Source organism: Podarcis melisellensis, assembly GCF_964234715.1.
Source record: "Podarcis melisellensis genome assembly, chromosome: 3".
Classification (NCBI taxonomy): Eukaryota; Metazoa; Chordata; class Lepidosauria; order Squamata; family Lacertidae; genus Podarcis; species Podarcis melisellensis.
This window is the reverse complement of record NC_138530.1, coordinates 3,404,410-3,422,477: the sequence shown is the minus strand read 5'-3', so window position 1 is coordinate 3,422,477 and position 18,068 is coordinate 3,404,410. Positions and strand designations below refer to the sequence as shown.

Below are 18,068 nucleotides of genomic sequence, written 5' to 3'. Positions count from 1 at the left end.
TGCCTTCAGATGTCTTCTAAAAGTTTGGTAGTTATTTTTCTCTTTGACATCTGATGGTGACATCTGTTAAAAAGCATGGTAGGACTCCCTCAGAAGGTGCCGGATTCTCCTTCATGGCAAGGTTTTTAAACAGATCGGGAAGGCGATCGGGTCGGATTCTTCAGCTGCAGTTCCTGCGTAGCAAGGGGGTGGGACTGGATGACGCCCGGGGTCCCTTAAAGCCCTGCGATTCTATGATTTTTACGTGGCCGTTCAGAGAGGCTGTGCGGGGCTTGGGTGAGCTGGGTTCAGATCCTTGCCTGCTCCGCCTCAGAGGTTTGGCAGTGCGAAGGGCGATGGAGAGCTCTTATTTTATAAAGTGCCTCCAGCCTCCTTGGCAGGCTTTGATTTGGGAAATTAAAAAAGGAGGGAAAACATGCACTAGGGTGAGGTGCGGCCTGGGTGAGGCATCAGTTCCTTGCTTCCCCATTGGAATGTCCCTCCCCCTTCCTTTCAATTTCTATGAATTATGACTTCGTAGGAATGCAAACACCATCGCCCCGAGATGGAACACCTGGGCTTTGCTTGCAGGAAAGTAATTAAAATGTGGTCCTGGGTGGCTCACACCTCGGGCCAATGTTTCTTGCGAGGTAAGGTTGCTTGAGCAATGAGCCTCGTGGCCGGGACAGGCTGTTTTCACCCCTGATTTTGGGGGGTATGTGTGTGTGTTGTACTTAAATAGTTGTTGTTGTTCAGTCTTTTAGTCGTGTCCGACTCTTCGTGACCCCCTGGACCAGAGCACGCCAGGCGCTCCTGTCTTCCACTGCTTCCCGCAGTTTGGTCAGACTCATGCTGGTAGCTTCAAGAACACTGTCCAACCATCTCGTCCTCTGTCGTCCCCTTCTCCTTGTGCCCTCCATCTTTCCCAACATCAGGGTCTTTTCCAGGGAGTCTTCTCTTCTCATGAGGTGGCCAAAGGATTGGAGCCTCAGCTTCAGGATCTGTCCTTCCAGTGAGCACTCAGGGCTGATTTCATTCAGAATGGAGAGGTTTGATCTTCTTGCAGTCCATGGGACTCTCAAGAGTCTCCTCCAGCACCAGAATTAAAAAGCATAAATTCTACGACGATCAGACTTTTTTTATGGTCCAGCTCTCACTTCCATGTACTTAAATAAGAGCCTCGCTCATTCTGTTCTCAGAGAGATCACGAGTGTATTGCATCCGTAGTTTTTGTGCAGGGTGCTGGGAATTGTAGTTCTCTGTGGGTATGCTCAATAGTTCCAGGGATTCTTTGGGGGAAAGCTCATGAGATTTGGATGGATGTTGCAAATGTCATGTCTGTGCAGTGCCAGATCACCTATTCCACCCTCACCCGCTGCCTTATGCATAGCTCAGCTGCTTAGAGCAGGGTGCAGACAATGCCATGGTTGCAGGTTCAATTCCTGTAAACACCAGCTGCGTATTTCTGCATTGCAAGGACTTGGACCAGAGGGTCCTAGGGTCTGCTTAAAGGTAAAGGGACCCCTGACCATTAGGTCCAGTCGCGGACGACTCTGGGGTTGTGGCGCTCATCTCGCTTTACTGGCCGAGGGAGCCGGCGTACAGCTTCCGGGTCATGTGGCCAGCAGGACTAAGCCGCTTCTGGTGAACCAGAGCAGCGCACGGAAACGCCGTTTACCTTCCCGCCAGAGCGGTACCTATTCATCTACTTGCGCTTTGACGTGCTTTTGAACTGCTAGGTTGGCAGGAGCAGGGACTGAGCAAGGGGAGCTCACCCAGTCGCGGGGATTCGAACCGCCGACCTTCTGATCGGCAATTCCTAGGCTCTGTGGTTTAACCCACAGCGCTACCCACATCCCTTAAAGGTAAAGGTAAAGGTACCCCTGCCCGTACGGGCCAGTCTTGCCAGACTCTGGGGTTGTGCGCCCATCTCACTCAAGAGGCCAGGGGCCAGCGCTGTCCGGAGACACTTCCGGGTCACGTGGCCAGCGTGACATCGCTGCTCTGGCGAGCCAGAGCCGCACACGGAAACGCCGTTTACCTTCCCGCTAGTAAGCGGTCCCTATTTATCTACTTGCACCCGGGGGTGCTTTCGAACTGCTAGGTTGGCAGGCGCTGGGACCGAACAACGGGAGCGCACCCCGCCGCGGGGATTCGAACCACTGTCCTTTCGATCGGCAAGCCCTAGGCGCTGAGGCTTTTACCCACATCCCTTAGAAGCCCTGTTTAGGGAAGCTTTTAATATGTAACGCTGTATTGTTTTTAACACTCGATTGGGAGCTGCCCAGAGTGGCTGGGGAAACTCAGCTAGATGGGAAAGAAAGAAAGAAAGAAAGAAAGAAAGAAAGAAAGAAAGAAAGAAAGAAAGAAAGAAAGAAAGAAAGAAAGAAAGAAAGAAAGAAAGAAAGAAAGAAAGAAAGAAAGAAAGAAAGAAAGAAATGCTACCATGAATCCACTAGAGGGAGCTGTTGACCCATTTTCCCCTCCTGTTTTACCTACAACGCCCTTCAATGTTTCTCCCACCAGATGGCAGTGCCTGTCCTTTCTCGTTCCCAGATATGAGGCTTGGCTTGAAAGCAGACACATCTGTCTGTCTGTCTGTCTGTCTGTCTGTCTGTCTGTCTGTCTGTCTGCCTCTGTATTATAGATAGAGCAGTGGTTATGGAAGGTCTTTAGCCATCCAAATGTGAACTTTCTTTTTTCTTGCTCGGGCATTGAAAGGTAAAGCCAGGGTGAATATCATGGTGAAAAGTTTCAGATTAAGGCTGAAGTCTTCCGCTCACTTTCTGAGCGGAAGACTTCAGCCTTGATTTCAGGTGAGACTTACTTCTGAGTAGACACATGCAAAATTACACTGGAAGACAAGCAGTCCAGGGATGCATTAGGGATGGGAGTTTGTTATGTACTGAGTTGAATAGGATCCAAAATGCAGCAGTCTGATTGGCCCTAGAACAATGGGATTCAGCATGCAGCAGTCTGATTGGTCCCAGAACAATAGGACCCAAAATGCAGCAGTATGATTGGTCCTAGAACAATAGGATCCAGAATGCAGCAGTCTGATTGGTCTACAGGAGTCACCCATCCAACTCCGGGTGGAAGTGAATTCCATAGCTGTCAACCGTCCCTTATTTGGCGGGAAAGTCCCTTATCCCAGCGCTGTGTCCCGCTGCTGTCTCTTATTGATGATGTCCCTTAAATTTCCCGGGTTTCAAAGGAAGCAGCTCCTCTCCCTCCCTCCCTGCTGGCCAGGGAGGAGGGAGGCTCCAACTGTGTTGCTTGGCTGCCCGGCCCGCCCCCCTCGGGCCTCCTCTCACCAGCCTTGGCCCCTGGGAGCCCCTCCCCACTTGGACTGGTGGGAGCCTCGGGCCCTTCCACTTCCATCCTCCTCCTGAGCGTCTCTGCCTGGAGCCTTGCCTCTGCCCTACGCCGCCGCTCCCGCTAGGCCATACTGCGGCTGTGCCGCCAAAGGATCCGGATGAGATGGGCAGCCTGGCGCGGCCTAGGAATTGCTGGGGAGCCTTGAGAGGAGAGCGAGGGCAACCATAGAGAAAGCAGTTCAGAGAGAGGAGGAGGAGGTGGAGGCACGGGCAGGTGTTCTAAGGGGGGAAAGCGAAGGAAGGACCACAAGCGCTTCTTCCATAGATTTGTAGTGGTAGACTAGCATAGATGGTCTGATCTGCGGGTTTACTTCGGGCACTATTCCCCCCCCTTCCTCCCGCCCCACCTGATGGAACTGAGAGCTGCAGATGGAGCACGAGAGAAAAGATACAGAACTGCAGCAGCATCTTCGTAGCTTGGACTTCGTTTTGCGCGAAAAGTGGTTGCTGCTTGTAGTTCTTTAATTGCAGTGTTTCATCAGCTGGTGTCTTGAGCAGCAACCTCTGGAAACGAAGGGCCAAAAACCAGCGCTGCTCTCCCAAATTATCTGGTCCCTTTTAACTTTGCATTTCAGCTAGTTGACTAAAATCCCTTATTTTGGCTGCTGGTCCCTTATTTTCTAGGCTGCTGGTCCCTTATTTTCAAAGTTGACAGCTATGGTGAATTCACAACCTGATTGGCCTACAGGAGAATCCCGGAATTAGCCAATCACGTGGGGTCCATTGTGTAAATAATGTATATAAAGCAGACATTTCGGGGGAACTTCCATTCCTCCTCACCACTATGAGCTGAATAAAGAGCATGGAATCCACTCTCGACTCCGAGTATATTTCAGAGTTGTTCAGGCCACATCACGTTTTAATGCAAACCTTCCTGATTCGTGTTTCCCAAAGCAAGATACAAGACGAAATGCAGCTCTCCTTGAAATTCCCACCTCTCCGAATTTTGTGGGGCAGTTGCCCAAGCACAAAATTTTGTGGGTGCAGCGAAGTCTCTCACTGTGGGGAGATTAGGGTGTTCATAAGTGCAAAATGGATATTGTAGAGTTGGAAAAGGTTCAGAAAAGGATCTGGACAGAGGAAAGCTTTTCTCCTGCTCTCGTAACAGTCATGGAAGTCCATTGAAGTTGAGGCTGATGGGAATTGCAGTCCAACAAAATATGGAGGGCACCAGCTTGGCAAAGGCTGTTCTGCTGTCTCTGGCTTGCTTTTTGCATTTCTTGTAGGCATGTCCATTTGTTAACTTTTGCTTTGATCTATGTGTGATGCTCTGTCCCAGCTCCTGCCAACCTAGCAGTTCAAAAGCACGTCAAAGGGCAAGTAGATAAATAGGTACAGCTCTGGCGGGAAGGTAAACAGCGTTTCCGTGCGCTGCTCTGGTTCACCAGAAGTGGCTTAGTCATGCTGGCCATAATAACTGGAAGCTGTACGCCAGCTCCCTTGGCCAATAAAGCGAGATGAGTGCCACAACCCCAGAGTCGTCTGCAACTGGACCTAATGGTCAGAGGTCCCTTTACCTTTTTATGTCCCTTTTCCTTTTTATGTATGATAGCCATGTTCAAATATATCAAAGGATGTCACATAGAGGAGGGAGAAAGGTTGTTTTCTGCTGCTCCAGAGAAGCGGACACGGAGCAATGGATCCAAACTACAAGAAAGAAGATTCCACCTAAACATTAGGAAGAACTTCCTGACAGTAAGAGCTGTTCGACAGTGGAATTTGCTGCCAAGGAGTGTGGTGGAGTCTCCTTCTTTGGAGGTCTTTAAGCAGAGGCTTGACAACCATATGTCAGGAGTGCTCTGATGGTGTTTCCTGCTTGGCAGGGGGTTGGACTCGATGGCCCTTGTGGTCTCTTCCAACTCTATGATTCTATGATTCTATGATGCACCGCTTTGAGGGCACAACATCATTGCATAATGCCTTGGCAGTCTATATGAGTTGGTGGCATATCCATTTCTTTTTTAAGGAAAATCACTGAGGAGGTCATAAATGGGAATAATTAATGAAAGTTCTTCTGTGCCTCTGAGCATGCACAGAGTACCTAGCTTCCACATCCGGCCCTCTAGCCCCATGTGCATCGGGATTAGGGACTGGGTTTTGCACTGTATCGTGTGAATTCTGGCCTCCTTCGAGCCTTGTACTGCTTTCTTTGCAACAGGTTCTGCTCAGTTAAAGAAATAATAATGTGTAGCAAATAATCCATTCCCCAACAGAAATAAGCCTGTATAGCCAATAATTCAGCCCCCAACTTGGCAGCCTCATCTCGCGCCACGAACGACCCATAAATTTTCCCCAAACTACAATGAAGAGTTGCCATTTCCGCGCCTCTCCTCTTTCCGTGGCGTTGAGTTTTATGGGTCCCCTTCTGCTCCAAAATGCTCCGAATACAAAGGACTCAGACGCCATCTAGCATGCTCAAGTGCTTCCCAAAGCTCGTTCAATGAATGGCGGCGCAGGAAGATCCTGATTCGGGGCAATCAACCCGTTCCAGGCTGCTGGGCCCGCCTGGCGATCTGGGGCTCATAACTGCTGTCAAACTCCTCTTTTCTGCTGGTTTGGGCTCCCTTCTCAGCGAAGGCAGACGGAAACATTTCCCCGCCTCTGCAAATGGTTAATTGGGGGGCGAGTTGGATGGAGAGGCAGGCAGGGAGCACACCTGTCATAGTCCTGAAATGCCAGCACCTAATACAGGTAAACTTAGGGAACAAGCTGTACTACCAAAATGATTAAGGTTTTAAATGATAATTTTAGGTTATATTTTAGTGATCAAGATTTAATATATATTTTTTAACTGCCGCTATATCTGAATTAGGGGACGCGGGTGGCACTGTGGGTTAAGCCACAGAGCCTAGGACTTGCCGATCAGAAGGTCGGCGGTTCGAATCCCCCTGACGGGGTGAGCTCCTGTTGCTCGGTCTCTGCTGCTGCCAACCTAGCAGTTCGAAAGCACGTCAAAGTGCAAGTAGATAAATAGGTACTGCTCTGGCGGGAAGGTAAACGGCGTTTCTGTGCGCTGCTCTGGTTCGCCAGAAGCGGCTTAGTCATGCTGGCCACATGACCCGGAAGCTGTACGCCGGCTCCCTTGGCCAAGAAAGCGAGATGAGCACCGCAACCCCAGAGTTGGCCACGACTAGAACTAATGGTCAGGGTTCCCTTTACCTTATATCTGAATTGTCTCTGTTATACCCAATTGCAATTCAATGTATTCCTGTTGTGTTTTATAATTTTCCTGATATTGTAAGTGACCCGGAACTGGTCTGTGACCGTAATAATAAAATTTTATTCTACCTAATGCAGTGGTTCTCAAAGTAGGTGGCACTGCCCCTCCGGGGGGGGGGGCGCACGAGGGATTACTGGGGGGGGCACTAGGAGGCAGTAGGGGGAGCTGGAGGTGTGAAGGACTATCAGACTTTGGAAAGCTGGATCAAGCCCACCAATTTGAGGAATTCATTAAACTGAAGAGTTTTACCATAACTGGGTTTTGCACCAATGTGCAATGGAATGGCGACCATATTATTTCGCAACAGGGTCATTCCATATCAAGTGCTCCAACTTTTTTTAACCTTTTTTTGTACACCTGTTGAATGTTCAAAACCAAGTTTAAATCTAAAAGGTTAGCTTTTTATCTCATCCCGTTTTTGAGTTTTGAGGGTTTGAACTTTCAAATAAAAATGTGGTTTTGGCCTTGTCAGGCTACACAAAAGCCTTAAAAACTCAGCCAAGCATCGAGATATGTCAAAACTGAAAACACTAATCTCTTCAGAACTTCATGGGCTTTAATATGATATGTCACAAGAGGTACTTACATTAAATTTTGAATTTAAGTTACGAAATTTAAAAAGTGATTACAAAAATTAATATTGTCAGGGGTTCAGGGAGAGAGGCGCAGATGAGGGAGGAGACTGAGAGCGAGGGGGAAGGATCCCAGGGCGACGAGGACAGGATGACAATGACCCGAGGTTGTCCATGAGTCCCTCCAGTGAATCGGAGGATTCCCAAAAGGGAGCGCCCCTGGTCAGGCCAAGGGGAGCCACAGGCGGGAGTAGTCAGGAGCAGGGCAGCAGCGGGGGAACCCCCAGTGGGAGTTGGAGATCGGGACCGGCTTCTCCGCCGGAACGGAGTGAAGGGGGTGGAGCTACCAGTGTGTCAGACGGAGCAGAGCAGGAAGCAGAGAGGGGAAGGAGATCGGGGCAAGATGTCCTGCCGGAAGGGGCGGAGAGTAGTACCGGGAGCAGTGTAACTGTCGAAAGGAAGGTCAGAAGCAGCGTACGCACGCCAAGTTCAAATGTGGAGGCGCGCGGAAGTGAGGAGAGCCCGGGGGAGGAGCCTGGTCCCAAAGCACGAAGGAGGGGGGAACAGGTGTCAGAGGATTCAGCCTCTGGGGAATCCCGGAGGGAGGGAACCCAGGGGGGCAGAAAGACCCTGCGGAAAAGGAAGGAGAGGAAGAGGTGGTCCAGCACAAGCCTCTTAAACTGGTGTAGAGGCGGGACTGATTCAGAGGGGACTTCAGCGGTCTAAGCCTAACAGACGTAGGGCCACGCGCCTCGGATGTGAAGCTAACAATGTTCTTCAATAAAAGCTTCTGTATATAAGCTGGACTGGACTTTGGTCTCTTGTGAGCTGGGACCTTGGGTGGCCCTGACAAATATAATTCAAAAAATTCAAAATATGTATTATTTAATATTTCCAAGATCCACCCACAAAATTTCATTTTGGGATCTCAGTGGGATCACATTGGGCGGGGGGGGGGAATATTTTGCACATACATGTCTGCCTTATTGGGTTCTGTTTAGGATAAATGGGTCTTCTTGGAGTAAAATATGACAGGAGAAACAAGACTCCCAACTATAAGATCAGGCATTTCTTTAGAAAGTTATATACCGTATTTTTCACCTGACCATAAGACGCACCTAGTTTTTAGAGGAGGAAAACAAGGGGGAAAATATTCTGAATGAAACAGTGGATGTATGATTTTTGTGGTTCATGCTGTGGCCACAGACATGTGATTTGATGGTGAGTTTGGGGTAGCCCAATGCAAAAATCCTGAGAATCCATGTAGATCCGTGCTTTGTAACCACGTTTTTCCGCCATTGCGGCCCCAGGCAACAGCGGTTGTGTGGTTTTTTTTGGTGCAGTCTGTAGCCATGGACATGCTATGTGATCTGATGGTGAATTTGGGGTGACCCAATGCAAAAATCCTGAAGATCCATGGGCTTTTACCTCCCCCCTCCCAGGCAGCCTCCTTTATCTCTAGCATCCCTTATCTCGCTCCCGATCCCACCGATCAGCTGCTTCCTTTCAACACTCCCTTCACTCTTGTTTGCCTTTGTGTCTTTTCCTTAGCTGGAGAAGTTTTTTGCTCCTCCTTTTCTTCTAATTTCTCTCCTTATTGCTTTAATCTTCCTGTCTCCTCTCCTTGCAAGTTCGCTGTCTTTTCCTCCCCACTCTGAGGCAGCCTCCTTTATCTCTAGCGTCCCATATCTCCCCTCCTGATTGCTGGCTGATCAGACATTTCCCTTTACTTTTTAGGAGGAAAAAAGTGCATCTCACAGAGCGAAAAATACAGTAATTAAAAGGTATCTGAAAAGCTAATCAGGCTTTTCTTTTCAAAACGTGTTCCAAAGCAGATTGATAGCTTGCTGAAATTGTAGGTTGGACCTTAGTTTAGATCATTTGACAAGTGTACAAAAATATTAAGAAAATTGGGTGACACAATCAAGTTGGATCACTTGATATGGAATGACCCAACAGTGTGTGCCTGGCAATTCTGCTATTGAGATGCCTGCTTTGCGGTGGCGGGGGGGCCTTTCCAGTTCTCCGATTCTAGGTTCTAAGATCTCCCTGCTATGGATTGCGAGATATGAGTGAGGAAGGAACAGAGTCCAGGAGCTCCCATTGTGCCACGGCTGCCTCCTTCCCACACTCGCCAGCTAATGCTGACTGGGCAGGAATATTAATCGGTGGAATTTTGCATCCCTGTGCGCTTATTAAACACCCCCCCCCCGCTAATTTTGCTAATACAATAGATTGGAGACCTGTCAGGTCTTCTGTTTCTGCTCAATGTTGTGGAAAATGCAAGCTGGCTTCTTTCTCGAAATTAAAGTACGGCTCAATTACCTATTGGCTTTGATTGCTAATGAGGTTACAAAAGAGGTGAATCCCGGGTTAATTAAAGAGGGGTGTGTGTGTGTGAGAGAGAGAGAGAGAGAGAGAGAGAGAGAGAGAAAGAAAGAAAGAAAGAAAGAAAGAAAGAAAGAAAGAAAGAAAGAAAGAAAGAAAGAAAGAAGGTGTTATGTATTGAGCTGAATAGGATCCAAAATGCAGCAGTCTGATTGGTTCTAGAACAATAGGATCCAAAATGCAGCAGTCTGATTGGTTATAGAACAATAGGATTCAGAATGCAGTAGTCTGATTGGTCCTAGAACAATAGGATCCAGAATGCAGCAGTCTGATAGGTCCTAGAACAATAGGATTCAGAATGCAGCAGTCTGATTGGTCCTAGAATAATAGGATTCAGAATGCAGCAGTCTGATTGGTCCTAGAATAATAGGATTCAGAATGCAGCAGTCTGATTGGTCCTAGAACAATAGGACCCAGAATGCAGCAGTATGATTGGTCCACAGGAGCCACCCAATCCAACTCCAGGTGGAAGTGAATCTGCAACCTGATTGGCCTACAGGAGAATCCCAGAATTAGCCAATCACGTGGGGCCCATTGTGTAGATAATGTATATGAAGCAGACATTTCGGGGGAACTTCCATTCCTCCTCCTCACCACTATGAGCTGAATACAGAGCATGAAATCCACTCTTGACTCAGAAAAAAGAAAGGAAGTTTAAAGTACCCAGGCTAAAAACTGAGCTGTGTTCATTATGCTTTGGCCATAGGTGGGTGAAGGCATTGCAACAAAAGGGGCATGGTCCATACAAACACAAATCAAGAATGCCGTGCCTTTAAACAGTAAAGGAGCTTAAGATGGCAGTGAAAACAGTCTTTTTAATAGAATAAAATAAACCTATCTCCACCTTCCCTCTTCCCCGAGTTCTTTTTTGCAGATTCTCCTCTTCTTCCTCTGCTTCCAGGTTTCAAGTCCTCTCCTTTCTGAGATCACAGAATCCAGGCTCCTGCAGACTCCAGCCTTGGGCTTTGAAGGGTGAAATCACCTAGGCAAGACAGAGAGGCACCCATCGCCTTGCGTATCAGAGGCACAAACACTGCAAGGCTGAAGCGTTTTGAAGTACTGCAATAGCTGCTATCTCTGGACGGTGATGAAAATGACGACGATGATTTCTAATCAGCCTTTCTGGCTTAGGACTCTCAAGACACTTCAAAGTGAAAAAGAAAAATGTTAAAACAGAAAATTATTCTATGTTTTCCTTGATATGAATCTTTTCTCCCACCCCCACCCAAATTTTCTACTGTTTTAACTTCATTGTACAAGAAGCAACCATTCAGCAGTTCCCTGCAACAGAAGCACCAAATGTCTACTTAATTGCATTTAACTTTTTCAGTGCTTTCCGTTTTCAAGCAAAGGTGTCATTCCTCAAGTTGCCATGTGCCTATAGCCAGTAGTACGACTCATTCAACACATTGGTGACTAATAAAGGTAAAGGTAAAGGTAAAGGGACCCCTGACCGTTAGGTCCAGTCGTGACCGACTCTGGGGTTGCGGCGCTCATCTCGCTTTACTGGCTGAGGGAGCCGGTGTACAGATTCCGGGTCATGTGGCCAGCATGACCAAGCCGCTTCTGGTGAACCAGAGCAGAGCATGGAAACACCGTTTACCTTCCCACTGGAGCGGTACCTATTTATCTACTTGCACTTTGACGTGCTTTCGAACTGCTAGGTGGGCAGGAGCAGGGACCGAGCAACGGGAGCTCACCCCGTCGCGGGGATTCGAACCACCGACCTTCTGATCGGCAAGCCCTAGGCTCTGTGGTTTAACCCACAGCGCCACCCGCATCCCACTTGGTGACTATTATATACACAATAATTACCAAAGTGATTATGCATTCTTTATCAATCTTCTGAGAAAATTACAAAACCTTATGCAAAGCCTCAGAGACTTGCGAACTACCCATTCAAAGATGAACTTATAATGTCTGATTTCAATGGATTTTTCAAGTGCTTAACTCAGTCTATAGCCAGGCTGATTCAAAAGTAGTGATTTTTAGTGAAGTAGTGAAGCAGGTGATCGATCTCCTGATTCCTTTTTCTTTAAGCGCAAACAGAACTGAATGCCCACTCCCTGCGCCTCCTTTTAGCTGGCAGCCCATGAGTGATGGAACTCCCTTTGCAAGTTCACGATCCCATACCCTCTAACATTTCTCCGATGAAAGTAGGGACGTTCCATTCCATAATGATTATCTTAATTTAAACCCCAACCCATCTTCCTGAGTTGGCCCATCCACTCTGGGTGCCTTCCAACATATATAAAAACACAATAAAGCATTAAATAATACTTAAAAGAATCTTCCCTATACAGCATTGAAAATCAGGACATCCCTGGAAAATCGGGACTGCAGTACCAGCTCTTGCTGAATGTCAAAAGAGCATGACTTTTCCCTGGCCTTTAACATCTGGGGGGATGTTTTCAGAATGTGCCCTCTTCCTGGGACTGTAATTAAACTTTTAAAATACTGAATTTTAATATATATATATATTTAAATTCAAACAGTTTACACACTGCTTAAGGACAGTCTTCTCCAAGTGGCTTAAAGGTAAAAGGACCCCTGACCATTAGGTCCAGTCTCGGACGACTCTGGGGTTGGGGTGCTGATCTCGCTTTTTTGGCCGAAGGAGCCGGCGTACAGCTTCTGGGTCATGTGGCCAGCAGGACTAAGCCGCTTCTGGTGAACCAGAGCAGCACACAGAAATGCCGTTTACCTTCCTGCTGGAGAGGTACCTATTTATCTACTTGCACTGGTGTGCTTTCGAACTGCTAGGTGGGCAAGAGCAGGGACCGAGCAACAGGAGCTCACCCCGTCGCGGGGTTTCGAACCACCGACCTTCTGATCAGCAAGTCCTAGGCTCTGTGGTTATGCAAAAATTGGGTGCTTCTGAACCACAGTTCCTGGAAATCAAAGGAAGGGAGAAGGCTCTTGTGCCCGGACCCTGCTTGCGGGTTTCCCACAAACATCAAGATGGCCACTGTGAGAACATGAATCTGGACTAGAAGGGCCATCAGCCTGATCCAGCAAGTTCTTCGTCTGTTCCTGTTAACAATAAAATCTAAGGGCCACCAAAGGTTTTGCTCTAAGTACCTGAGTCCCTGGTTTCCCTTTCTGCTTCCTCCATAACGTTCAGGCTGAGACCATTCCCCATCTCTGTTCAGTTTTTTCTCTTCCCACTTTCCTGCCTTTCAGCTGTTTTGGAGACGATGGAATAGAGCGTGACAATATTAAGACTGCTGGATCCTTCTTTTTTCGGAACTGCAAAAAAAGACCAAGCCAGACACACGTACAGTCATAACGCATGTTACATCCACTTCGTGTTACGTTCTTTCAGGTTACGTCCCACGGCAACCCGGAAGTACCGGAAAGGGTTACTTCTGGGTTTTGCTGCTCGCGCATGCGCAGATGTGCAAAATGATGCCACGCGCATGTGCAGAAGTGGCGAATCGCAACCTGTGCGTGCGCAGACGTGCCGCTGCGGGTTGTGCTCCTTTCATGTTGCGAACGGGCCACCGGAACGGATCCCGTTCACAACCAGAGGTACCACTGTATCTACGTAAGAGAGGAATAGCAGGGACCTTGACCATTCATTTAGTCATTCCATTTATATTCCGCCTTCCTCTTCCAAGGATCTCAAGGTGGCGCACATGTTTGTCCTCCCTATTTTATCCTCGCGACAATCTTGCGAGGTAGATGAGGCTCAGGGATGGTGACTAGCCCAAGGGCAATCAGTGAGTTCCATGGCTGAGTGGAGATTCGAACCCTGGTCTCCCAGGTTCCAGTCCAGCACTCTAACCATTACACCACACTTTGCTGAAGTGTCAAGAAGCAATGACTGAGCTGAAAGACTACTAGGCCACCATTCTTTATGCCCAAAGTCAGAACTGTCTCCTTAAGGCAGTGATGGAGAGCCTTTTACATCCTGAGGCCCACATTCCGGGCAACTTCCGAAGGGCCAAATGTAATTATTACTGTAATTTGCTCTACGTGGGGCTGCCCTTGAAACTGTCCCAGAAACTCCAGCGGGTGCAGAATGCTGCAGCGAGGCTCCTCATGGGGTCCCTGCCATGGGAGCATATTCACCCAGTGCTTTTCCAGTTGCACTGGCTCCTGGTGGAGTATCGGGTTGGGTTCAAGGTGCTGGTTTGGACATTTAAAGCCCTTTGTGGCTTAGGGCCCTGGTATTTACGGGACCGCCTCTCCTGGGTCTGCGCCACAGAGGACCTTAAGGTCCATGAATAACCATAGTTTAGAGGTCCTGGGCCCTAAGGAAGTCAGACTATCATCCACCAGGGCCAGGGCCTTCTCAGTGATGGCTCCGATCTGGTGGAACGCTCTGTCCCAGGAGACCAGGGCCCTGCAGGATTTAAACACCTTCCATTGGGCCTGTAAGACAGAACTATTCCGCCTGGCCTTTAATTTGAATTCAGCCTGATCTTTTATTTCCCTTCTCTTCCCTCCCACACCCCTTTTATGAAGATCACCCACTCTGAGACCCCACAGCTAATTCTCCCCTGGCCTCCTCACTGGCCCAAGTAGGACTAATTTAGCCAGCTAGCCCAGGGCAAACCCAGCCAGATGGGCGGGGTACAAATAATAAATTATTATTATTATTACAGTGGTACCTCTGGTTACGTCCGCTTCAGGTTACAGACGCTGCTAACCCAGAAATAGTACCTCGGGTTAAGAACTTTGCTTCAGGATGAGATCAGAAACCAGGCGGCAGTGGCACGGCGGCAGCAGGAGGTCCCATTAGCTAAAGTGGTGCTTCACATTAAGAACAGTTTCAGTGTGATGGCCTGGGAGTCTGATTCAGAGGCTGAACCTGAGGAATCCCAGCCTGCACAGGAGTCCCTGCCTCCAGGGCCAGCTGAACTGGGGCAGGGCCTTGATTCTGAAGCGCCTGCACCTGTGCCGGATCCTCAGGAGCAGGCACCAGGTGAATCCACTCTGGCTCCGGAGGTGGTTGAGGATGCATTGCCTACAGGTGCGCCTCTCCCAGCCCTGTCAGAGGAAAGTGAGTCTCCCCCTGGGTCCAGTAACCCTCCAGCCTCTCCTGAGCTGCAGAGGCTCAGGGCAGAGAGGCGGAGGGAACTGGTTTCTCCCAGGAGGAGTGCTCGCCTTAAGGCCAGGAGAGATGGGTCACCTGGGGGCCGGGACCGCCCCTGGCCTCAGAGAAGATAAAGGCCAGTCAGCCCAGTCCCAGGTTGCGGGAGCAACGTCGTTGAAGAGCTGTTTCGGCCAGCGCCCAGTCCTGTTCCCCCAGAGGTCCTTGCCCGGCTCCTCGCTTTGGACCCCGCTTCCCGACCCTCGACTCAGGTCCTGGACCTCGCCCCACGGTAACCTCCCCCCTGGGACCAGCACAATCAGGTTAAGAAAGGACATCCGGATTGAATTAAGTACTTAACCCGAGGTACCACTGTATATTATTATTCTGGAGTCACAAGGACCACCCAAATCCCAGGAGGAAGGGAAGGGCATCCTTGTCGGAGGCAGATCTCCCTCTTTTTGTCTTCTTGAAAATCTCCCCGGAGCTAATATTGGGCCATAGTGAGGATGACGTTGTGCTTGATGGGTCTGACTCAGCCAGGAGATGTCCAGGTCGTTCCTGTAAGTCTCAGTGCAGAGAGAAAGGAGGAGAGTAGACGTGGGGAATGTTTTTCTACACACCTGGGAAAACTCGCGGTGGCGATCGAGGATTTTTGGTAGCTCTTGCAGACGAACTGCTTGACAAACTGCCAGGGGAAAAGCTTTCTGAGCTGAATAACCTAGAAATAACAACAACAATACTTAATGGTGCTTTACAGGCAAACACAAGGGCCTTCAAGGTAGGCCAGCACTGTGACCCCTCCTATTACAGAGGTGGGGGTGTGTGTCTGTGACTCAGGGGGCTTCACCTGAGCCCACCTGAGGCAAAGTTCATGGCAGAGGTCTGAACCTGGGGTTTCCTAATTTGTCGCCCAGCCTCTTGGCCACCAAATCTCAGGGCAGCTGTCTACCAGCTCCATCTGGTGCGCAGGATGAGACCCTCCCTGCCTGCAGACTGTTGCGCCAGAGTGGTGCATGCTCTGATTATCTCCTGCTTGGACTACTGCAATGCGCTCTATGTGTGGCTACCTTTGAAGGTGACCCGGAAACTACAACTAATCCAGAATGCGGCAGCAAGACTGGTGACTGGGAGCAGCCGCCAAGACCACATAACACCAGTCCTGAGAGATCTGCATTGGCTCCCAGTATGTTTCTGAGCACAATTCAAATTGTTAGTGCTGACCTTGAAAGCCCTAAACGGCCTCGGTCGTGTATACCTGAAAAAGCGTCTCCACCCCCATCGTTCTGCCTGGACACTGAGGTCCAGCGCCGAGGGCCTTCTGGCAGTTCCCTCACTGCAAGAAGCAAAGCTACAGGGAACCAGGCAGAGGGCCTTCTCGGTGGTGGCACCCACCCTGTGGAACGCCCTCCCACCAGATGTCAAAGAAATAAGCAACTACCTGACATTCAGAAGACATCTGAAGGCAGCCCTGTTCAGGGAAGTTTTCAATGTGTGACATTTTAATGTATTTTTAATCTTTGTTGGAAGCAGCCCAGAGTGACTGGGGAGACCCAGCCAGATGGGCGGGGTACAAATAATAAATTATTATTATATTATTATTATTTCTTCATTTGCTATGGCTGGTATCCAGCCAAGTCATTCTCAGAGAAGGCTTAGTCTGAGTTCACACTGCACCTTTAAAGCACATTCAAAGCAGATTTTTCACCCTCAAAGAATTCTGGGTGCTGTAGTTTATTAAAGGTTGCTTGGAACGGCAACTCTATGAGGGGTAAACTTCAGTGCCCATAATCCTTTGAGGGAAAGAATGTGCTCTGATACTTTTTTTAAAGGCATTGTGTGTACACAGTCTGACTCTTGACTTATCAAGACCATTAATTTTAAAGGGTCCACTTTACAACATAGCCGGATACTACCCTACATTAATTCTATACGCTGTAAAAATATCTCAAGACTTTTTCCAATTCCCTTCCACATGAAAACGTCACCTGAAAAAAATTACCGGTAATTGCAAGGGGTTTTTTATTATTAAAAAATCTTAATAATGTAGATTGTTGGTATTCAAGGCTTTGGCAAATCGCCCTTTTTGGAATGATATTTCTTAAACTAAATGTATCTAAAGGGCAAATCTCAAATGACTATATATATATATATATATGGATGGCATGGTTTTATTTCTCATACAGACATTGCAGCAAATGTTCACTCATCGCCACCAGTAAATGCAAATGTCTTTTAGATCCTTTATTCTCAATAATAATGGAACTTACAAGTAGAGAACATTTTATTTTTTTTAATAAATCTTTATTATTTGTAAAGGGAATATTTGCATGAGTCAGTACTTCATTATCTCTTTGTAGCTGCACTGTAGCTTTGTACTTTTGTCCTTCCAGTCTGTGATGCTTTTATGATTTAAATTTTTGATTCTTTTCTGCCCCCACCTTTGTTATGCTTGCACTATTTTTGTTAATAAATTAGTTACGGTAATTGAACATTTTATTCTACAACTAACTGACATTTATCGGTTCCACTTGCCTAGGTATGGATTGTTTGCTATGTCACTAATTTTAACTTATTAAAATTATTTTTCCAAAATTGGGGCGGGCGCGGATTTTTGGAAAATATAGCAGTGGAAGATTTTCTAGAAAATGCTCCCCTCCCCAGCACTGGTTAAGTTTGCATTTTACATCTGCAAGGCTGCCATCATCCACATCTGCGAATGTTGTCAGCTGTTATATTAGTGACAGCTGGACGATGGTCCGCCAAGGGTTTATTATCCCATTATACATGCCTTGGTAAAGAGGAGCACATTGTAATGAACTCTACATGGGGCTTCTCTTGAAGATCATTTGGGAAAATCATTAGGCCCTAAATGCAGTTATTAACCGGTGAAGGTCTCACGGGTCGTGTGACGCTGATGTTTAAAGAGATCTTGGCTGGCTGTGTCTTTGTTGCCCTGCTAAATACAAGGCCCTGCTGAAAGCCCAAGACGTGTCATCAAATCACAGAATCGAACCCCCTGCAAGGCAGGAGTCAGAGCTAAAGATCCCTGTTAACCTCTGCTTTAGTTTTTAATGTGTGATATTTTAGTGTATTTTTTGTTTCTATGGAAGCTGCCCAGAGTGGCTGGGGAAACCCAGCCAGATGGGCGGGGTACAAATAATAAATTATTATTATTATTATTATTATTATTATTATTATTATTATTTACTATTTAAAACCTCTAATGAATTAGAGCTCGACCATAAAGAAGGCTAATCACTGAAGAATTGATGCTTTTTAATTATGGTGCTGGAAGAGACTCTTGAGAGTCCCATGGACTGCAAGAAGATTAAACCTCTCCATTCTGAAGGAAATCAGCCCCGAGTGCTCACTGGAAGGACAGATCCTGAAGCTGAGGCTCCAATAATTTGGCCACCTCATGAGAAGAGAAGACTCCCTGGAAAAGACCCTGATGTTGGGAAAGATGGAGGGCACAAGGAGAAGGGGACGCC

At 47.9% G+C, this 18,068-nt stretch overlaps 1 protein-coding gene and 1 long non-coding RNA gene across 5 annotated transcripts in view; one reads left to right on the top strand and one right to left on the bottom strand.

The window, feature by feature from the left end:
• LOC309366014 overlaps positions 1-18,068 on the top strand; it is a 343,316-nt gene that overhangs the window by 189,428 nt on the left and 135,820 nt on the right. The window lies entirely within an intron of this gene.
• Positions 10,332-18,068, bottom strand: part of LOC309365791 (Golgi-associated RAB2 interactor protein 3-like) — a 30,915-nt gene continuing 23,178 nt past the window's right edge. Inside the window, exons 7-9 of one of the 4 annotated variants that reach the window (XM_081904276.1) lie at positions 15,198-15,295; positions 12,618-12,785; positions 10,332-10,680 (exon numbers count right to left, since the gene is read on the bottom strand). In XM_081904276.1, coding sequence (XP_081760402.1) covers positions 12,685-12,785; positions 15,198-15,295 — 199 coding nt within the window. In that variant the 3' untranslated portion in view covers positions 10,332-10,680; positions 12,618-12,684. Of the gene's footprint in view, positions 10,681-12,617; positions 12,786-15,197; positions 15,296-18,068 lie in introns of those variants that run through there. The other 3 variants (XM_081904275.1, XM_081904277.1, XM_081904278.1) reach the window with 3 other exon arrangements.